The 23,683-nt window shown below is 42.7% G+C and overlaps 1 protein-coding gene across 1 annotated transcript; it reads left to right on the plus strand.

The window, feature by feature from the left end:
* The first annotated feature begins 4,442 nt into the window (after positions 1-4,442).
* On the plus strand, positions 4,443-21,340 carry LOC309534778 (acidic mammalian chitinase-like). The gene is made up of 20 exons (XM_082227152.1): positions 4,443-4,493; positions 4,640-4,669; positions 5,407-5,611; positions 7,191-7,247; positions 7,551-7,716; positions 8,584-8,708; positions 8,840-8,963; positions 9,063-9,245; positions 10,261-10,377; positions 10,840-10,972; positions 11,869-12,021; positions 13,221-13,425; positions 13,821-13,877; positions 15,213-15,378; positions 15,532-15,656; positions 16,440-16,563; positions 17,555-17,737; positions 18,875-18,991; positions 20,033-20,168; positions 20,972-21,340. The coding sequence occupies exons 1-20, from the start codon at positions 4,469-4,471 to the stop codon at positions 21,238-21,240; spliced, it is 2,700 nt and encodes an 899-aa protein (XP_082083278.1). The 5' UTR covers positions 4,443-4,468; the 3' UTR covers positions 21,241-21,340.
* The last annotated feature ends 2,343 nt before the right edge of the window (positions 21,341-23,683 follow it).

Below are 23,683 nucleotides of genomic sequence, written 5' to 3' on the forward strand. Positions count from 1 at the left end.
GCCCAAAACGAAATGGTGCCGTAGAAATAATGTAATCACATTTGTCTGCATGCACCTGTATGCAGGTGCACCTCTTGGTAGCAGGAGGTGTGATCCCAGGGTTTGAGAAGGTGGAGCTCACTTCACCCATTTCTATTGGAGCTGTTGACTTCTAGGTTAAGGTTAATGACTTTGAGACCTTGGGACCTTGACCAACTAAGATAGAGAGTACCAGTAGCTTCAAGGCTGATAAGCCTGCGTTTATGTAACCATTTTGTTGGTTCCCCTCATATCTCAATAGTCAACGTAACACTTGATTTTGAGAAACAAATAAAATTGACTTTCCTGCCATTTTCATCACCACCACCATCATTCTTTATTTAAAGTTATGTCTTGCCTTCCTCCCAAAGGAGCCCAAGGTGTCAAACAACAGAACAGCAAAACAATGCAATAGCAAATTTAAAGCCAGACAAATATTCTCACAGCTGATTTCAAGGATTTCTTGGAAGTTTATTTTAGCCACCAAATTTCTTGGTGAACAGGAGTGTTTTAAAATTACCCCTCAATATTAGTAGGCATTCCACAAATGGGGACCCACCTGCCATGTCATGGGTCAGAACCATAGCTAGTCTTACTCAAAAGACAAGCTGCAGTTTTTGAAGCTTGGAATAATTGCTCAGGAATCCACTGATTCAAATAAAAGTACTGTAATGAATTAATAGCTCTGTAATATGGTGGCTGGTTCCAGCCAAAGAAGGGGATGGGGGATTACTTTGCAATTCTGAAGTGCGTTGCAGAGGGAATGCTCAACAGCAAGGTGCCTGGTGAGAAAACTAGAGATTGGTTTGGAGTTTGGTGTAAGCAGTATTCTGGTGGCACCCAGCTCCAAATCTTGTTTTCATTCGGCCTATGTCATATAGGTAAGTATGCTAGATATGTGGCCATGGAAAGTGGATGTTAGCTGACTCAAGATGACTAATAAATTGTAGCAGACACTGATAAAATGCTTCAGCAAACGTAAGGTTGCGGTCACATTCTCATTTAACGTACTGTCTCCAGCTCTGATTTTTAGTCTGTGTTCACAAGACATTTAACCAAAATGGGTATGTATTCTATACTTTGTTGTACGATACTACAGTTGGATACATTGTTTCTCAAACCCGCTTCACACTGACTGGAGTCTTTCAGTCCTCTCTAGTCAAAGTGTGAACACCATGGCACAGGGGAAAAGACATTCTGTCAACGGCGTGTAGACAAGCAGGAACAAACGGAATCTGCAGGTGTGAGCAGCTGGGCAGGGAGTGAAACAGCTTTGAAAGGCACCAAAAACCCCCCTTATGAAGGCAGTAATGGGAACACCCTTAAGGGTCAAAGTACAGGCACGTTATATGATCATGGACTGGGCTTATTTCCATTTTTGTGAGTTTGCTAAACTGAGAATTGTGAACATTTGACTTGCTTTTAGCTGAAACCCTTGGCAACCAAATGGGGCTGTTTGCATACTTGAAAATTACCCAAAAGGAAATTATTATAGACACGTAAATTTCATAATCCTTTCCTCTCTTTCATTGCCTCTTAATGCATGCACCAAAACATGGACAGTGCATTGCTTTTTAGCAGTCCTTAACTTTCTTTGGAGCTCTCCCTTCCACCCAGCACCTTAAAGCTGCTACAGCAGTGTCCCAGGGGCACATGAATCTATGAAGCTACCAACAAGTCCAATTGTCTATAGCAGTTGATGGAAAGGCTGTAGCTCAATGGAACAACCTTGCATGTGAAAGGTCCCAGGTTCAGTCTTCAACATCATCTCCAGGTAGGGCTGGGAATGCCCGGCCTGAAATCCTGGAGAGCTGCTGCCAGTCAGTGTTGAGTGGCAATACTGAGTTAGATGAACCAGTGAGTCTCACTCGCGATAAGGCAGTTCACTATATTCCTTCTCTAACCTGGTGCTTTCCAGATGTTTTGGATTACAACTCCACTATCCATGCTGGTGGAGCTGGTGGGAGTGGACGTTCAAAACATCTGGAGGGTATCAGGTTGGGGAAGGTTGGTCTACACTGGCTCACAGCATCACAGGCAGAATGCTATTTCCAGCCCTTGATCCTGTTTTTCTCTCGAGATGATGGAGGCCAAACCTGGAATTAATCTCCATGTAAAGCAAGTCTTGGGACGCGGGTGGCGCTGTGGGTAAAAGCCTCAGCGCCTAGGGCTTGCCGATCGAAAGGTCGGCGGTTCGAATCTCCGCGGCGGGGTGCGCTCCCGCTGCTCGGTCCCAGCGCCTGCCAACCTAGCAGTTCGAAAGCACCCCCGGGTGCAAGTAGATAAATAGGTACCGCTTACCAGCGGGAAGGTAAACGGCGTTCCGTGTGCTGCGTTGGCTCGCCAGATGCAGCTTTGCCACGCTGGCCACGTGACCCGGAAGTGTCTCTGGACAGCGCTGGCCCCCGGCCTCTTGAGTGAGATGGGCGCACAAACCCCAGAGTCTGTCAAGACTGGCCCGCTCGGGCAGGGGTACCTTTACCTTTACCTTTAAAGCAAGTCTTCTTGTCATTGAACTATGGCCCTTCATCTTGCTGCATCAGCTCAGCTCCACCACCCCTGGCTCCAAGTCTAGCTCATCACTAGCTTTTGAATAGTTCTGAAAGGAAAAAGTCACTAACAAAGTGAACATGCCTTGAAATGCAAAGTAATTTGACCCCAGTCAAGCTTGCAAAAATATACCATTTGCCAGACAATAAGTGTTGGAAATGTAAAGAAACTGAAGGAACATTCTTTCACCTTTGGTGGACGTGCCCAGGGGTTAAGGCTTTCTGGGAAATGATCTATAATGAGCTAAAAAAGGTATTTAAATATACCTTCCTTAAGAAACCAGAGGCCTTTCTTTTGGGCATTGTCGACCAAATGGTGTCAAAGAAGGACCGAACCTTTTTTATGTATGTGACAACAGCAGCAAGAATACTTATCGCAAAGTATTGGAAGACTCAAGATTTGCCCACTCTGGAAGAATGGCAGATGCAATTGATAGACTACATGGAGAAGGCAGAAATGACTGGCAGAATCCGAGACCTGGGAGAAGAGATAGTGGAAGAGGACTGGAAGAAATTTAAGATCTACTTGCAAAAGTATAGTAAATTGTATGAATGTTAGAATGATGTAGGATATAAAGGTAACGTGGCGTTAGTGACAAACTTGAAAGGAGTATGTAAAAATTGGTTTACAAGAACAAAGGTGAAACTCGAACAATATTATGTTAAGCTCAAATAACTGAAAAGAAATGGGAAAAATTGGAGACGTAATAGTTGAATTGTATAACATAAAATAAGATTTGAAAGAAGGTGAAGTATTGCTGAATAAGATTTCATAAACAGGAACACAGAAAAGGGAGATGCGAGGGAGTCATGAAAGAGGGTTATGGAAACTATTTAAGAAATTGAATCATTTCCTTTCTTATGTTTTTTATGTTTTTTTGCTTGTTCTTTCTGTATGTTTCGTATGTTTTTCTTGCCTTTTGGTGTTTTTCTTTTTCTGGATTGTGAATGGGAAGTTTGCTGGTTGTCTAAATTGTTTAAAACTCATAATAAACATTTTATTTAAAAAAAATGAAATGCAAAGTAATTATTTAACAAAGTGTTGAATACCAGTCTCATGATATACCTGGCCAAGATCTCAACTCTGTAGGCATACTGAAATGTTATCATGTTTGGTGTAACACTTCATCATTTCACTGTCATGAAATTAATATGTATATGACAGAGATCTACTTTTTCATCTATGGCGAGTTCTAAGTGGATGGTAGCAACATTAATACCTATGCAACATATATTAGTGGCCCAAGTTTACTGAGCTAGGGGCAGCTAGTGAAATATGACAAGCCATCTATCACACCACTGAAGTTGCTAGTAAGGGTTAAAATCACACTAAAAGGGGGGGGGGTATGGTTTCTATCCCGAACTGGTTGCACATCATGGCTGGTTTAAGGAATACAAGGGTTCCTTATGCAAAAAGAAGCCCCGGTGGAAGAGACCCAGTATTTTACAGGTTCAAGGAATCAAACCCTTTCTGCAAGGAACAAATTCAGCACAGATCTAGTCCATGGGGGGATGTTGGTGGGAAAGGGGTGTGGACTGCATACATAAAACATCATCTGCAGAATACTTTGACCTGGTTGTGTTTTCCATAAAAAATGTAGCAAGCAAGGCAATTGGGCACTCAGTAAAAATACCCATATTACCACATTGTGAATCTAGATAGAAAAATAACACAGTATGGCTTAATCCCCACCAAGTCTGAATCAAAAGCATTAGGGGTTTGTTCTTACTGACTTCATTATGATTAATTATTACTTTTTAAAAGTTCAGTAGACGTGTTTTGCTGTGATCCTACCTTCTCAAGAGTACAGGTGTGCAGGTTCCACGGCGATAAGAAGGCCTTGCCCTCCTATAAAGCACTGCTCAGAGCTTCACCTGGCGCTCCTTCATGTGAAAGCAAGATGGGGAAGGTGCTGCTGTGGGTCGGTGAGTCATTTATAATATTTTGTATACTGCCTCTCTTAAGGTTTGTAAGGTGGGATTTCATTTCACAGACACCAAGAATGGTGCTTTGTTAAGCTACATAGCACAATTTTTCCATTCCTTTGGACTCTCTTCTCTGTTCTTTGCAGGTTTGGCTGTTTTGCTGCAGTTGCAAATCAGTAAGTACTTATTCCATTCCTTAACTAGGGATGAGCAGTGTGTTTGTGTGCGTGTGTGCAGAAGATGCAAATAATAAACAAACAGACAAACAAAAAATAACCTGCCCATCTGGCTGGGTTTCCCCAGCCACTTTGGAAGGCTCCCAACAGAATATTAATAATAATTTTAAAAAGTGATAAAACATACTCTACCCAGCATGGTGCTGTTAACTGAATTTCAGACTTGAGAACCTCAGGTTTACTTTCCTTCTACCTTAGCCATCCCAGGTAGACATGTCTCATTACTTTAGAGTCATTTCAAAGGTAAAAAAGGGATAATGTATATTGCAAGCCATCAAGAATCCTGGGAATTCCATGTGAAAGAAATATTTACAAATAATCAGAACTGCTATTTAACTCAAATTAACCAGTGCCCCACCCCATGTTTTATTCAAGTTGGCACTCCTGGTTGTATATATATACTCGAAGTCTTCTCCCTCACTCCACAATTTATCATCTTGCTACATGCGAAATTTGCCTGTGTGATGAAGATTTTTGGCAAAATGGTACAAATGAAAATAGCCACATCCCATTTTTCCAAAAGTTTGTCCCATAAGGGTTTTGTTTTTGCTTGCTACACAGTCCTTGCATGCTTACCTGGCATATAAATATATGGTTGGGAATGGGATTTTAATTAAGAAATGGGATGTAATGAGTATTTTAAACAGCTGCTTCATTGTTTCGTCTATTCCGATCAGGCTCGGCATGCAAACTTGTATGCTATTTCACCAACTGGGCTCAGTATAGGCCAGAGCCAGCCAAATACTTCCCAAACAATGTGGACCCACAACTCTGCACCCACCTGATCTATGCTTTCGCTACGATGAATGAAAATAAGATTGCCCCTTATGAATGGAATGATGAAGACAGGCTCTTCCCAGAGTTTACTGCACTGAAACAAAAGTAAGCAGCAATGCAAAACCACAGAGCAACATTTCACATATGGATGTCTGTTTAGGGCCATGTAACTGTCAATTTATGTGCCAGGGTGATAGGAATTCTTCTGAACAGTGTCCCTTCACATGACACATTTCAGCTAATGTGGTGATGCCAGCTGTTTCAGTCTTTGCTTGCTGCTGTGCATTACAGCAGCTTTTGCTGTGCTGTCACTAGCTAATATTTAGGAACTTTGATTCCAGCTGCAATATAATATTTGCTGTGCACTGCAACTGATATATAATATTAGGCCCACAATCCCTGAACTCTGATTGCATCAGCTAGAGAATGGATGGATTCATGCCCACTGGTGGAGGAATGGGGGGCGGGGGCAGAGGGCGACCCCCCCAGCACCATCGGTGAGGGGGGTACCATCGCGGTTCCACCCCAGACATGCGCCGCACCCCCCCACTGCACCGGGTGACCACGCCCCCAGGATGCACGCCATACCCCTGTGATGCATGACACCCCCACAGGCAGCATGCCACGTCCCCGGGATGCACGCCACGCCCCCACGGACAACGTGTCATGCCCCCGTGACGTGCGCCAGCCATGCCCCCACCTGCTCTCCGCCCCCGGTACCGGAGCATGCAGCTTTGCCACTGTTCATACCAAAATGGTTCTTTGCACGCTAATACTAATATACTAACCGGTAGTTTGAAGAGTTTTACTGAAAGGCGTTAATGGTCCGTGGCAGAGTGAATGGCCTGGCTGCCAGATCAGGTCAAAAGTATACATTCTGTCCTCACATTGACCAACCAGATGCCCATGGAAAGGACATGAGCACAATAGCATTCTCTCCACTTGTGTTCTCCATCAACTAGTATTTAGAGACATACTGCCACTGATCCTGGAGGCAGCAATGAAACACTGTGACTAGCCTTATTCATCATGAATTTAAAGGTCTCTGGGTTGGTGGCCATCACTGTATCTTGAAGAAGCAACTGTGTGAAGGAGGATTTCCCTTTTTCCATCTTGTGTCTCCCAACACTTAGATTCTTTGGTTCTAGTATTATGAGAAAAGATGAAAACAACCTCCCTGCCCTCTTTCTCCAATCTACGCAATAATTTTACACACTCGGGTGTAGTGACTAGCACATGGAAGTTGGTTTGGGTTTAAATATCCACTCAGTCCATGTTACTTACTAACTGGTCTTGGGCAAATCCCCACATTTTAGCTTGACCAACACTGTTGTTAGTAGAATAAACTAGGATAATTCCATGTAAGCTGCTTTGGGCTTCTTGTAAGAAAGGGAAGATACAAATGTGATCAAGAAATAAGCATTGGGTTGGATCCAACTTAAGTTAAACACACTTAGGTCCTATTGAAATAAATGTGTGAAAAGTTATTCTGTTTCAGTGGGGCCTAAATGCAACTCCTTTAGGTTAGATTCATCCGACTGATGCATGTGCCGCATAAACACATAATTGCACAGGGAATGGTGCTGTACTGTTGTGTATAATGCTGTCTTGAGTGTATAAACCTAGATCTTTAAAAATGTTTCTCTATTCACTTTAATATATTAATATATTTTGTGCCTTTTAGGAATTCCGAACTGGTTCAGCTGTTGGCTATCGGAGGGTGGAATTTCGGCACTCAGAAGTGAGAACGGCTTTTGTTTATTTACCTCTACACTGACAAAGAGTCAAATTATGAAGCAACCAGATGGTTAGAAACCACACTAAGCTCTACCAGATGTTAGAAATTCTGAAACTTCACAGCAATAAAGGGAAATTAAGTAGTCTGTACGAAAAGGCAGGGCTAGAGCTAAGTATTAATTTATTTGCGAACATGTTCTTGCAAGTGTTCATACATTCTCTAAGGGAGGCATTTTTACCTTAAAGTAAGTTTTCCTTAGTACCACAGTAAAAATGCAATACTGAGAATGAGATCTGTTCCTTTTAGATTCACCACAATGGTTGCCACAGCTGCCAACCGAAATACCTTCATTGATTCAGTGATAGCATATCTCCGCAAATTTAATTTTGATGGGATTGACTTGGACTTTGAATACCCGGGCTCTAGAGGCAGCCCCCCTGAGGATAAGCAACGGTTTACCATCCTGATTCAGGTGAGGTACCAGCCCAGCATTCTCTCACAGATCTAGTATACTTCCATAGCTAGCTTAGCCTACTGAAAGCTTTTAACAAACATAGAAATCTCATTAGTAGAATGGAAGATAAATGCTGTTGAGTTGTTTCTGCCCCTAAATGGGCTATATACCAAGAACCTCAACTTATATACAAGGTTCCCCCTAAAGTTGCTTATCCAACCCTGTCTTGGAAATAACAGAAACCCAGCATTTTTCGGGATTGTGTTAATCAGCATGTTGCTGATCTTTGCAGATTAAAAACAGATTAATGTTTGGGATATATTGTTACCATTTTCAGAGCTAAAATGTTTTCCTCTCACTATCGCAAAGGGGAAAAAATATACATTAGAATCTGGCAATTGATGAGCATGTGAAGAGGAACTTAAAAGTCCTTTGCTGCTAAATGGCACAGATATAAAGTTAGATCAGTATGAGGCAGACCAGGTTGTAAGCCTAGACTCTGGCCTTGCAGATGGATCTCTTGAGATGAAAGGCAAGACGCTGGACTAGCTCAGCTTTCTGACTTAGTTACTGAGAGAATCCCTGATAAATTGTTACTCTTGACTGAGATCTCTGATACCATTGTCAGTTTTAGAATGGTCATTTAACCTCATGGTCAGAAAGACAAATGACCTTCTAATAGGCATGTCTGACTCCACGTTTAGGGTGCCTAGGCATCCTACTGTTTGGGCACTGTCATTTTAATTTGCATCAGTGCTCCACATTGATGCAATGCATTGTAGGAAATTGAAATGACCACAGCTGCCTAGTTCCAGGAAAAAATGACACGTGTTTGCTCTTGCTCTGCTAATAGGTATTCACTAATAGTTCTTCTTCCCTCTTTAGGAAATGTTGGAGGCCTTTACAGCTGAGGCTGCCAGCACAGGTCGCCCCAGACTGCTAATCACAGCAGCTGTGTCTGCGGGGAAAGGAACCATTGACGCTGGGTACGAAATAGCCGCAATAGGAAAGTAAGTAAATGAAAACATGCATTTTCTTCATAATAGCCCCCTTCTCTGACTTTGGCTTCTCTTAGATAGACTCCTAGTGCCTGTGTCAGAACGTTGGCTGTTAACTCTGCTTCTTGTGCGACTTCCTCCAGGCTCCTGGATTTCATCAGCGTGATGACATATGACTTCCATGGCGGCTGGGACACCTTCACAGGCCACAACAGTCCATTGCATGTGGGATCCAAAGACCAGGGTGACTTAAAGTATTTCAACTGTGTAAGGAGATGGAGAATAGATTTGACCAACTCCCATAGAATAAGACAGATATTAAATCCCACAACCCCCTCCATATCATATTCTTTTTTTCCTAAACAGGAGTTTGCAATGAAATACTGGAGAGACAACGGTGTTCCAGCTAACAAGCTTATGATGGGATTTCCCACCTATGGACGCACTTTCAGGCTTACTACCAGTGATACATCTGTGGGCGCTCCTGCTTCTGGGGCTGGCTCTTCTGGACCTTATACTAGAGAAGCTGGGTTCTGGGCCTACTATGAGGTAATGATTTGAGGAAACTTCAGGTTGTTTCTTCATTGAATGAATATTAATGCCTGCCATCATCTCTACCATTTATACATCATTTTCATATAGTTTTCTTTCAAAAGAGAACAATCTGTAAATTTCAAATTTATTTTCCACAATTTTCCCCAGTCCTCAAATTGTATATTATGTCCTATATCTTCATTGAATGAGTATTAATGCCTGCCATCAACTCCAAGCACGAATGCATTCATTCTGGGTAAGGATTAGTGCATGTTCATGACAAAAGGCTGTAGCTCAGTGGCGGAGAATCTGCTTTGCATGCAGATTGTCCCAGATTCAATCCCCGGCATTGCCAGATAGAGCTACAGAAGGACACCCCTGTTTGTATTCCCGGAGCTGCCGCCACCAATTGGTGCAGACGGTACTGAGCTAGATAGATGAATGGTGGGACTTAGAATAATAGAACTGTAGAGTTAGAAAGGACCACAAGGGTTGTCTAGTCGAATCCCCTGGAATGCAGGAATCTCTTGCACAAAGTGGGGCTTGAACCCACGACCCCGAGCTTAAGAGTCTCATTCTCTGTCAACTGAGCTATCCCATAAAGCAGCTTCCTGGGTTCTTATAAATGGGTGGCCAGCCCATTGGCCACTCCCTACACATTTGAAATGATTACATAGGAATGACAGGTTCCCTAAAAACAATCCATAAACTGCCAAAATGGAAGGTTCATATTGCATGTGTAGAGAAGCCTATGCATCTTTGGGTACAAGCATAGGCTCCTATGCAAATTTATTATAATAGGAGGCTAATTAAATTGAATACCAATTGAGTACAATTACATTTAAAAGATACAAATAAATTCACAAAGGAGCCATCTTCTGCAAGTGACAGGCAGGAGCAGCTGCAGGTAAGATCCTAAGCCTCTCAACTATGTGGTAATTTCTAAGCATAATGAGTGCCATTGTTTTCTTGACATGACCATTCTACTTCTTCATTTTGTCTTCTTGCTAATATCATAACATTTTGGCAGATCTGCACATTCATAAGAGATGCCACGGTTAGTTGGATTGAAGACCAGAAGGTGCCATATGCCTCCAAAGGGAATGAATGGGTTGGCTTTGACAATGCCAAGAGTTATGAGTACAAAGTAAGAACCCTTTTTGCATACAGCTTTCCCCCTTACATTTGGTTTGTCACAGACATCCTTATCAGCATTCTGAACTTTGTGTGTTCTGTCACGTTTTGTTCTATCACAATTTACATGTTGTAATGTAAGTGACTTCTTCCATGCAAGGCTTACCCTTCTAAAAGATTCAGTGTGTGGGAAACCAAGGAGTTCCATGTACAAGCAGATAACCATTTGTGTGTGTGCATTATTCCATATTGTTTTGTGAAATTGTAACGTTATATGCTGAAAACTTCCCCGAGTGGTCTTTTTAAGGGTGGGGCATGAATGTTTTAAAAAGCAACTAAATGAAATACAAGTCAGATGGTAATATGAATAGCACAAGAAGAGGCCTGATGCAACTGAAGCTTCCTCCTGATGAGAAAATGGCATTTTAGGAATGTCATGATGATGATGATGATGATGATGATGATTTTCTTGCAGGCCCAGTTTGTGAAGGATAATAAGTTTGGGGGTGCCATGGTATGGGCAATTGATTTGGACGACTTCAGTGGTGGATTCTGTGGTGAAGGAGCCTACCCATTGATAAACAAACTGAAGAGTCTCCTTGCAGGAGGTAAGGCACCTAAATGTAACACCAAAGGCCATCTTGGGCTCCACTGTGTGTGAAGCAGGATCTTACACGGGCTCTCCAAATACAAGGTGGCCCTATTTACAACAGTGTGACATTCCTTCCTTGGGTGGGCGGGTATGTATGTATGGAGCCAGTAGGAAGAATGCCAGCAAATCTGATTCCCTAGCATGTAACAAAGAGATTTCAATGCAGAGTGTGAATGGATGAAGTTCTCCCCCATGTCATTTGATTTGTACCTAGCTACGCTCAGTTGAGGCTCACTGGGGAAAAAGGCAGAGACTTTCCTCGGTTGTCAGCTAATCTGGCAACAAATTCCTACCTGGTACCAATTTGTAGGTTCTTAGTCTATACAAATTACGTTTGCTGTTGCCTCCTGCCCTCTATCTTGTGACCAAGTGCAGATTTTGTACCTTCCAACATCAGGCCAGCTCAGCAGCCTGATGAAGAGTTCAGAAGAAGTAGAAATTTTGCTCATTGTTTTGTGACATTTTGGTTGTTCCAAAGTATTGGTCAGTTGTGGATTTTGGTTTCGTTGTTATAGAACATCAAGCTACTTTGGTCTTTTTTAGCAATGAAAATGTAACCTATCACTTGCCCATCCAGTGATGTACACCAGTATGCCTGTTGACGTGAACCTAGATCAGAAGTCTCAGGTGAATCTCAGAGTAATTAGTTTTTAAAGATTAAATGCCATTTCCCATCAAAACAGGAGCTTAAATGTATTTCTCAAAAGCCAGTAGAGCAATAAGATATTACTGACAGCTTAAAATACTGAACAAATCCAGAATTGTCAAAGTAGCCACATAAGTCAAAATGCCTATTAAATGCATTCGAGATTTCCACATGCCTTTCTGAACACCTGTACTTCTTATTGTTAGGCTGTGGTGATGTTCCAACCGTTGATCCTCCCACCATACCTCCTGATGAAACTACTACTCTTCCTGATGACGTAACACCACCTCCTGAAGAAACCACTACTCAGGTTCCTGATGAAACAACTCCTAAGCCAAGTGAAAATCCTGATGAGGGTGGTAAGTTTGCTGTGGACAAAAGTTACAGTTAGCATGTAGGAAGATGTAGGGATGGAGCAGCTCATGGGCTGGAACAATTTTTAAGCTGGCTTCTGGTGGCCATGCAAGTGATTGTCAATATGTGATAAAATATGTCCACAATTTTATTTGTGCATATGTGTGTGTGTGTGAAACATGTATAAATGGAGAGCCATAAACACTCAAAATATATTTAATATGATATCTGTATTTTAGTTGTCAAGGTGATGTTCTGGCATAATATTCTGCCAACATTTGCCACTTTTCCTGCACACTTTGGTTTCTGGCTCCACTCTCTGAAAGGTTGACCATAAGTAGGGAAAGGAAGGTTCTCTTTGCTTCTCATTTTTTCCTGTCTTAAATTCAGTTCCCTACATTTTGCAGCAATTTGCAATAATAAAAAAACCTCATGAAAATTCACCAGCATTTTCATACGAATTTCTCCTAATAAATACATTTTTAATAGACAGTTCATAGACACATTTTTGCAAGCCATTTCCCCTAATATAATGCATTTTTAACTAATTTATTTTTATTAATTCCTTCATTTTATGCATACCTTCATTTTTATGCATATCTCCATTTTTTGCATATCTCCATTTTTATATCTTTCCCCACATATATGCAGTTTTGTAAACATAGGGTTCCCCGATCTTGAATACTGCAGTCGGCAACAGTATCCAGACAGAAATTTGAAAAAAAAAATATCCACAAAAATAGCTCAAAAACGATGATTTTGGCAAAAAAGCTCAACAACTTTGGGCAGAACTGAAAAAAGTTCTACACTGAAATATGGCAACCCTACTAAACATCACTTGATTGGAGAACTGCATCAAAAAACTTGGATAAATGCGAACTTTGAAGGATAGCTGTGTTTGGGTTCACATATTATTTCAGAAACAATATTGGTTACCCATTACTGAACTATAGCATTAAATTGGAAATGGTAGGCTTGGGGAACGATATCTCAAAGTTGTGTGACAAACTAGCTCTGGGATTTTGTGCTGTAGTCCCCATTCCTTCTAGCCCCAGACTGTCTTTAGAACTAGGAAAGATTGCATAATTGTTATGTCTGCCGCTTAAAAATCCTCCATCCAGACATGCTCTTAGAGGATAATGACTGAATGAACTCTGAACATGACTTTGTGTCAACAATGGCACCATCTCCATTTTCTCACCAGGCCATTCCTGCAAAGTTGTGTGCTATTTCACCAATTGGGCTCAGTACCGCCCTGAACCAGCCAAGTACTTTCCAAACAATGTGGACCCACATCTTTGCACTCACCTCATGTATGCGTTTGCAACTATGAACGACAATAAGATTGCCCCTTATGAGTGGAATGACGAGGACAGGCTCTTCCCAGAGTTCCAAGCGCTGAAGCAGAGGTCAGCTTTTTCTTAGACACAACATTAAGATGTAACTGTGATGTGGGTAAAAGAGGTGCTTAAATTTTTGTAAGATACTTCAGAGCTGTTCTAGAAGCTGATACAAAAGCTGTGGGTCCACCAGACATTTCTCTAGCCTAAACTGATACAGATATTGCAGATGTACCATCTGACCTGGTGATAATGATACATTGGTAGCAGTAGATCTCATAAAGAAAGAACTTGTTCCATAATCTAAACTTGACTTTATATAAGCATTAAGTAGAAGTCAGCGGGAAATTTTGGCAGGCAGAAGATATAAATAGTGAGCAGCTTAGTTTTTACAAGAACAATATCTATAGATTTTCTACATCAAATCTGTTTTCAGTTTTTGTTTATATATTTCCTTTTCACAGAAATTCTGCCTTGGTGACATTGCTGGCTATTGGAGGGTGGAACTTTGGTACACAGAAGTAAGTTTTCTCTATAACTTTGGAAATATGAGTGGTAATCAGCATACAACTGTTGAACATAATAGTATTTGACAACTGACAGACTGTGAGTGGAATCAGACTCCTGTAAGCTAAGCAGTGCCATCTGGGATGCCCTCCCTCAAGATTCCAGGTCTGTTTGACCTCTCTGTACTTTTTGTAACAGGAGAGTAAGAGACTGAGAATGGCAAGTGCAAGGAGAAGGGAGAGCTATTCTCTGACGTGCCTAATTCAGTCACTTCCTTCTTAGATGTGACAGTGCCCACAACTGTATATACATCATACACTTAAAGCACATTTGAAACAAATTCTTTCCCTCAAAGATTTCTGGGCACTGTGGTTTACGTCTCATGGAGTGACAATTCCCAGCCACCCTTAACAAATTATGGTACCCAGAGTTCTTTGAGGGGAAGAGCGTTCTTTAAAGGTATAATGTGTACCCAGCTATAGACAGCTGTATATTTACACTCACGGTTTGCTGCTTTCTTATTCCTTCTTTAGGAGATGGAAGGCAGGAATGGAGGCAGATGCCTGGTCTGTATCGGTAGTAAATTGAGGTGGTACAGTCCTGAAGCGTATAGTGGACTGTATCATTTCAGGCTGCAGATCAATAATGCCATTTTTAAAATGTCCCGTTCCATATTAAAAATACATGAGAGACCTTTGTACTTGAAGAAAACTAAAATGCACTAAAAATTTGAAAGCAACCGTCCACTCCAGACTGAAATGGTACAGCCCATTTTACCACCTCAGGGCTCTTTTCCCCTTCTTTTACTGCATATGTGGACCAGCCCAGACTGGGGATATCCATGGGAGAGGTTAGTCCATTCTTTCCTCAGATGCACTCTGGCCTCTCCTTCCCCACTCTCCACTTTTAGCGAACACAAAGAGATAAGGAAAGTTTGGCCTTCCACCCTCTCTTGCAAGGTGCTGCAGACCAAGATGTAGGGGCGGGGGGGGGGGGACAAACCCAAACACAGATTTATGCAAAGCTAAATGTCATATAACTGAGGGTAGGACGGTGGCTGATAATGGAAGTATCTCAACTGCATAAAGCAAAGAAAGCAAGAAAACAAAGCTGAAGAACAGAAAAAAATAGTCTGTAAAGCAATGTGCAGTTGGGTTGGCTGACAGGGAAAAAACGAACAACAAACCAAAAAACAAAACAAAAGGAAAGATACTAGCAACAGATGCAAGAAAAACAGAGGTGCAGAACTGTACCTTGGTATATTGGATGAAGGTAGGCTATACTCTTGCCTAGGAATGCTCTTTTGAGAAGGTGCTGCCAGACTCTGCTGTTGCTTTTGTTTTCCCCAGATTCACTACCATGGTTTCCACTGCAGCCAACCGCAAGACTTTCATAAACTCGGTTATAGCATACCTCCGCAAATTTGGCTTTGATGGGATTGATCTGGACTTTGAATATCCAGGTTCTAGGGGTAGCCCCCCTGAGGACAAGCATCGTTTCACTATCCTGATCCAGGTATGAGATCAGTAGGTTCAGCAACCCGGCTGGCCAGGCTTCGCAGTTGGGGAAGAAAGCTTTGCTGCTCAGAAGAGGTTTGTAGAGACCTGTAGAAATAGGACTGTGTCACTTAACAAAAGGCTGGGATAATAGTTCATTCTCTTCCTTTAGGAAATGGTAGCAGCTTTTGACAAAGAGGCCAAAGAGACTGGGAACAACAGGTTGTTGGTGACAGCAGCTGTCTCTGCTGGTAAACCGACCATTGATGCTGGATATGAAATTGCAGAAATAGGAAAGTAAGTGGAGAGGGGAAAAAAAGAGCTTTGTTAAATGCAATTATATTAATGCTTAATTGATCAAGCCTGCTTGGAATTCAAGTCCTATGACCTTATCACTCGATGCTAAAGGAAGCTACATACAGAGGTGTACTCCCTTGCCAATTATTGCTTCACATGTTGCCAGAGCTGAGACTGCCAACTAGAAATGAGTACCAAAGGCCAAACGTCCTGCGAGACTTGTTGCATTGTTTGGCCTCACATGGCTGATTTTTTTAAGGCATACTGCCCCCCGCCCCCGGCAGATCAAGACCATGAAGTGAAGGCAGGCGGAAAGGTGTTTTTAACAGTTTTCAACCACAAAAATCCCAATCAGAATCGCCCTCCTTCATCCTTGATGTCAAAGGGAGAGCTTTCCTTCCATTGTGAATAGCAAGTGCAGAAGGGGGGCTTTTTACAGTTGGAAGCATGGCCCCCTACCATGGTCCTCACTCTCAGTCCTCACCTCAGCAGCCTCTGGGCAAGGCCAGAAAAGACATAAGCATCACAAAGAGTTTGGCCTTGACTGAATTTTGACTTTCTTTTCACCCCACATTCTGACTGATGGTCTCTCAGACCCATGGTCCCTTGCAGGTGAGGTTGATAAGGTTCTGAATGCACCAGAAAAACATTTTTATTGCAAAAATATGCTGATGTGAAAAGTTTATTTCACTCTGTGGTGGGTGCGGATCCTCCAAATAACAAAACCTACCTAGACTTGGTTGTTTGAATCAGCCTAATTCTAAAATGCACCTTTCATTTCAGACATCTGGATTTTATTAGTGTGATGACCTATGACTTCCATGGTGGCTGGGACACCTTTACAGGGCACAACAGCCCACTGTACGTTGGTTCAGCTGATATTGGAGACTTCAGATATTTCAACTGTGTAAGAATATAAAGCACGGTTTATTTTCTTTAGCGGGTTGCTTTGTGTTGTAACATGGAGTCCTTGGAGCACCCCACAATTGCCTAACTTTGACTCCCATAGGTTCAGGTCGGGTGTCACAAACATGAGACTTTAGCCAGGAGATAGAACCAAAACAGTGGCCTGTAGGCCTGATCTTTATTGTTGCAACAAGACTTCCCACTACCACAAAGACGAAGCAGCCAGAAGCCCCGAACAATGGTTACACCAGTATTTTAAAGTTTCCCAAAGTTTCCCATAATACATCTCAGGGTGCATCATCAAGACATCATGGATATGTCACAGAAAAGGTGTGGTCTTCGGTAGATTGTGAAATCCAGGCATGCCCATGTCACTCAAATACAGTCTTTCACACTTACTCCATCACAGTACAAAGAAAAGTATTTACAGTTCCCTGGTTGCCAAGTCAAGTCAAATACACCCCTTTGTCTTGTCTGGGCTTCATCCCACTATGGGGTGGGTAGGCATTGTGATTGAGATGGTTATCTGTCTGGCGCTCTTGGGGCAGGATATCACCGGTCATGACTCCTTGGGAAGGCCCTGCAAACATGACTGTACATCTCTTGGGGATTATTGTTGGCTCATACACCCCTCCCCTTATACCTCACTTTCCTGGGTCCTAAATGCCATTGGAACTGAGAAGATTGATACAAGTGATTTCTAAAGTTTTCCCATTGAGCCAGTAGGTAGATACATTTATCAAGTGAATTGCTACATTTAGTACTGACACTTCCCCTGTTTTCCTTTGTTGGAGACCTGGGGCTCAGTGGCGAGTCGCAGGCTCCTGCAAATTGAGCTGAGCTTCCCTTGCAGATGCAATGCCTTTGTAGATTGTAGATGTTGTAGATATTGCTGTGTGGGGCAGGGAGGTCTCTCACCCCCATTCCAATTTCCCGGTAACAGTGTTGGTAAACAACGATTGTGAGGTTAATTCACAGTGTCATATTTGCAGGAGTTTGCCATGAAATACTGGAGAGACAATGGTGTTCCTGCTGGGAAGCTTATGATGGGATTTCCCACCTATGGACGTACCTTTAGGCTTACTACCAGTGATACATCAGTGGGCGCTCCTGCTTCTGGGGCTGGCTCTTCTGGACCATACACCCGTGAAGCTGGTTTCTGGGCTTACTATGAGGTAAGATGTTGGAGAAGTCCTAGGGCAGGATGCCTTTTAGGTTACAGTCCTATGTATGCTTACCTGGCTGAGAATAAGTCCTATTGAATTCAGTAGAGCATGCTTCTGAATATAGAATTGCACTCTAATACAGTTACAATCTTATGCCTGCTTACTAAGAATTAAGCTGTATCATAACTATACTTTAGGACTGCACTGCACATGGTTTGCTGCCATTCTCATGTTTTTTTTCAGAATATATAAACCAAATGAGCCAAAATTATTTTATATACAAGTGGCTTCAAAATCTTGAACCTAACACACTGGAATATTTTGACAATATTACGCTACAAGTTTGGCCCAAAATAAATATCATGCTGTCTTTCTACTTGCCTTCTGGATTTGGATAAATTACAATTTTTTTTTTAGCAGCTGTTATTATGGTTGTGTGAGGTTATTTGCTGAATTTCTAATATTTTGGTATCTGCGTATATCAGAGTAGTTTTACCCACACAACAAATCTGTAGGGGAATTCAAACCTCCACTGTTACAACAGCTGCTTAGTCTGCAAAGCAGCTTTTATGGTGCAGTCATATTGTTCCTGTAAGGGCATCTTAGGAGCTCTAGGATGCTGTAGCCCTCCATCTCCAAAAGTCAACAGGGACGTCTGCTGTGTTCCTCTCTTAACTGGGACAGAAAGTTCTGTTTCTGTGGTTTCCATGAATTTGATCATTTAAAACCAAATAACTTCTCTTTTGTGACTTTAATTTCATGTTCCACCAGATTGTTGTTGTTGTTTAGTCGTTTAGTCGTGTCCGACTCTTCGTGACCCCATGGACCAGAGCACGCCAGGCACTTCTGTCCTCCACTGCCTCCCGCAGTTTGATCAAACTCATGCTAGTAGCTTCAAGAACACCATCCAACCATCTCATTCTCTGTCGTCCCCTTCTCCTTGTGCCCTCCATCTTTCCCAACATCAGGGTCTTTTCCAGGGAGTCCTCTCTTCTCATGAGGTGGCCAAAGTATTGGAGCCTCAGCTTCACGATCTGTCCTTCCAGTGAGCACTCAGGGCTGATTTCCTTCAGAATGGAGAGGTTTGATCACCAGATTAATCTGATTCAAATCCATTAATCTATTAATACCGTACTGTGCTTGCAGATCTGTACCTTTATAAGAGATGCTACAGTTAATTGGATTGAAGACCAGTGTGTTCCCTATGCGTACAAAGGTTCTGAGTGGGTTGGATTTGACAACAAAAAAAGCTATGGATGCAAAGTAAGGCTGCCTTTGTTGACTATGACCTTTTATTTTATGCCTTCTTATTACCCACAGTGCTGTAGTGAATGCCTGTGTTGCATAATTTGAACACACGAGTTGCCATTTCTCATTTACAGATCTAAGTGACCTTTAGATGTTGTCCCAACCATTTTGGAGCTGGAAGATGTTTTCTCAACTATTTGTTTATTCAGAGTGCGGAATTGAAGTATAATGATTTATTTATATCATGCACTGAAATACACAATAAAACCATAACATAAAATGACTCAACCACGTGGGCAGGGTTTTATTGCATGTGTCTTTCCAATGGAATCTACATTGTGCTGTGGGTGCCGATTGCCTAGAAAAACATTTATACCCCCATATGGTTGGGTCCTTTAAATGTTCTCCCAGCTGTGGGGAAAGGAAGCTGTTTGCACATGACTGGCGGAATGTTTAGAGGGCATCAGCAGTGAAGAATGGAGTTGCATATTGCAGACCAGGAATAGCCATTGTGGGTTGGACTCCCATCAACCAGTATGGCATGTGGCCAGGGATTATGGGAATTCATCCATTTACAGGCCTGTGATACCACTTTAAACAGTTATGGCTTCTCCCAAGGAATTCTGGGAACTGTAGTTTGTTAAGGGCACGGAGAGTTGTTAGGAGACCCCTGTTCCACTCACAGAATTACAATTCCCAGAGTTCCCTGTGAAGAGAGATTGGAGCTCTGGGAGGGGAAGAGGGGTCTCCAAACAGTGCTCAGCACCCTTAATAAACTACAGCTTCTCTTTGTGGGAAGCCATGACTGTTTAAAGGGGTATCATAGCGCTTTAAAGGTGCAGTGTGAATGTGGCCTTTGTTGGCTACGTAGAGCAACCCACAAACATTCAGGATACAAACATCAAGACAAGATTAATGGCTGATGTAATTTTGCCGAGTAGCCTGTTTGGTAGTTTTCCTGGTGTCATACTGGTGTTGAATTAGTGGATTTTTCTCAACAATTTTCACTGCTTGGGAGCAGAGCTTGCCATAAAGCATTATCCTTTTTGTTTATAGACCCAGTTTGTGAAGGACAACAAATTTGGTGGTGGCATGGTATGGGCTATTGACCTGGATGACTTCAGTGGCTCATTCTGTGGTGAAGGACCTTACCCTCTCATAAATGAGCTGAAGAACCTACTTGCAGGCAAAGGTAAGATAGTACCAAAGGATCATTGGAGGTGTGGGAGTTATCAAAAGCCAAACAGTTGTTTAGATTCCACACCTGACTCTTTGCAGCTATGTTTTAGTAATGGGAAAGATGCACATTCATTGTCCAAACCGCCCAGTGGCAAATGTTTTGGAACCAGCACATGGTGTTTAAAAGCTCATCTCGCCACATGATGTCTTAGTGTGTGCTATTTAAATGAAGAAAGAAGCAGATGAACTTTTTGCAGTGCGTGCATTCCTTAAAAGTCAATAGTCTTGACTTTCACCAGGTTGTATGGGGAAAAAAGGCACAGTCACTTCATGTGGCATTTGTTTCTATGGACCATCACACCAAATCCTACACAACATAGCACTTCATTTTGAGGAAGATGCCTTTTCCATTTCTAGTTTAGTTTTAAAGTACCAAGCTAGCAGAGTGATAAGCTCCTTTTAGAGCATGCATTATTTTGAATGCCCAGTTGCTGCTGCATGGCTTAAAACATTATTTAGGAAAATGAATCTCATTGTATACAGAGTTTCTGAATTCTATTAGAAAATAATTTGTACAGGATAATAAGTTTTGCCTCCATGATATTTTATACAAACATATTATATAATGCTCTGACACCCAGTTACATGCATTATGTGAGAGTAACGATGTTTCCCATTATGGAAAGTGCAGCTCACTACTATTCCTCCTTCCTAAAGGAGGTGGTTTTTATACTCACGGACTATAATGGTTCTAGGAAGAAGTTATTGGTGGATGAAAGCAAATTTCTGATTCCTGATTTTGCATGTTTCTTTCAGTTTGTGGTGACCCAGGAAGCACCATAATACCATCAACCACTCCTGAACCTATTACTACTCCGGGGCCTACAACCACACCTGATCCAGATGCTCCCACCACTCCTCCTGGAACAGAATTTTGTGCAAACAAAGCTGATGGCATGTATGTTAATCCAGATGATCCCAATAAATTCTACATTTGTGCTGGAACTGCAACATTCCCCATGTCTTGTGCAGCTGGCCTGGTCTTTGATGAAAGTTGTAAGTGTTGCAACTGGCCATTGGATTAAGGACTCTCAGATGCAAGGTGCTAACAACAACCACCTCTTCTTACAATGCCTGTAGCACCTCCCTTTCCCTTCATATGGAGCAATAAAAATTATTCATGGATCTCGGTGCTTTGATGTTTCATTTATTCTTTTGGGAGGCAGTGGAAGGAAACTGGCCAATTTTGCCCAGTTTTAGGTGCACCAACCTAACTATTGTAAATGGAGAGAAATTCAGTGCAAACATTTCACAACACTTGAAACTGTATGTGTGTGTTTGACTGGCACACTTTTTCTGCATGTGAATGGTTTCTGGCCACCAAGAACATCCACCTTCACATTAGATCCCTGAATAATACTTTTTTCAGACCATCTTTTAACGAGAGGAATTGGGTGGAAGGATGTAAGTTAGAACTTTGGAGAGCTGGCAGCAAAAGTATTTATTTTACAATGTATTTATTAGGAATATTTCTAAACTGCCCTTCATCCAGGGATTCTCAGGCATTGTACAATAATTCATCGTCAGACATGGATGTTACTATTTGCCTAATTTATCCCTTCCCACAAGGGATCCTCAGATCCCCAACACAGGCCCTTCCCTCAGGTACTGACTGGTGGATCCTTGACTCCACAGAGACACAAGAACCCTTTGCATCCTAGGGGTTCCTTCTGTGTGCAGCAGCTACCTATCCTTTACCTTGTTTCCAGCTCTCCAATGACCTTGGTCATCTTTGCTTTCCCTTTAATCCTTTGTGCCTGAGTCCCTGCTGAAGGAGAGGCTATAGCTTGCTCTGCCTTTACACCTCCTGACCAGGCTTCCTTTCCTGGAGGACCTCTCTCTTTTCTTCTGCCCAGCCATTCCCAATGGTGGTGCTGTGCTCCCAAATGCCCAATGGTAACCTTTTTGTGGGGCCATAGTGAGTGCAGGAGTGTGCTGCCATTGCACATCAAGGCCCCGAGCTCCCCACCCCCCATTTCTGGATAATAACTCACATGGACACCAAAATTTGGGTTAATGGGCTAAATAAGGCCACAACTTTATTGGTTACAGATGTGAGTGGTATTGGCTTAGGCATTGGACTAGAACCGACTATATCTTACTCCTGCCTGCAATGCAGGTCGTCTAGAAAGGGTCAACCACCAACAGGGGGAGCCCTGTTGATGTACATCAACTGTGAGCTCCCCCAGGGTCCCCGATGGGGTTGTGGCATGGCCCTAGCCCATACACAGGCTTCGGACAAGATCCATACCCCGGATCCCTTTAACGTAAGACCCTTAAAGAGGAGAGGCAGGTGAAGGCCACAACCTCCCCTCCCATAAACCAAGTTTTTCCAATGCCTAACCACCAAACCTTATAAAGGTGTGACAATTGCTACAAGGCAGGGGAGAACTACATGGCTGGTGCCAATTTGCCAAGTGGGAAAATTCCTACCTGGTCTCCTCAACAGGTGACCAACCGTGGTCTATAGCAAGGCCAAGATGGCAAATGCATGGAAAGAGGGCAGGAGGGTGGGAGATCCGAAGCCCGAGTAGGCAAGAAGGGAGAGCCCCCCGGCTGCGTGGCTGTTTCAGTAGCCCAAGCCACGCCCCCTGACTGGATTGATTGGCCAGGGGCCGTGATGCGGCCAGGGACGCCCTGTAATGCGGGCGGCATCGCCACGCCCTCCCCCGCTGTGCATAGGTAGAGCGTGAGGCCCAACTGCAACCTCTCCCCTCCACCATGACTCCTAGGTCAAAGCAAGACTCCCGTGGAGACCACAACACGACTGTCTCCTCACATTTATCTACAGCTAGGGAGGGAGGAGAATTTAAAGTGAATGAAGTCCATACATGATTCAATTCATTTATGTTATTTTCACTAATTTATGCATTTTGTGCATACTTTCCCTAATCTGTGCACTTCTGTACACTTTTTTTGGGTGGAAGTACTGTATTGCAAAAATCAGAGCAGTGTGAATATCAAAGGAGGTTTTGAATCACAGATTCTTTTGGGAAATGCAGATCAGGTCTGTTCTCGTTAAACTGTGAGATGGACTGAATCCCTGGAGGTGGATTTAAGGGAGTGCGACTGGTTTGGTTGCACTGGGTGCAGAGAGGGGGTGCTGCGGGGGGGGGCACAATTATAATGTTAAATGGAAGGCAAGGTGGGGGGGGACATCAAATATTGGCATTGCACAAGGCACCATTGAATTTTGAGACCCACAGTTCTACCCCCATCCCTAGCTACAGCAAGGTTTTTTGCTCCTCTTCCCCAGCACCCCTGAAAGCCTGTACGCCAAAATTGCCATGCCAGCACTTTTTGTGTGTTTCTTATTTCTGGTCAGAGCCAGAATATATGGCTCTGGTTGTCGGTCTGCAACTCAGAGAATGTATGTGGGCCTTTCATAGTTATGTAACTCAAGGAAGGGGATGCAACTGTGGATACCTCTTCTTCCTCTAGCAGGCTGGAAAGAGAGTGGCTAAAGGG

Source organism: Podarcis vaucheri (assembly GCF_965113315.1).
Source record: "Podarcis vaucheri genome assembly, chromosome: 6".
NCBI classification, from domain to species: Eukaryota; Metazoa; Chordata; class Lepidosauria; order Squamata; family Lacertidae; genus Podarcis; species Podarcis vaucheri.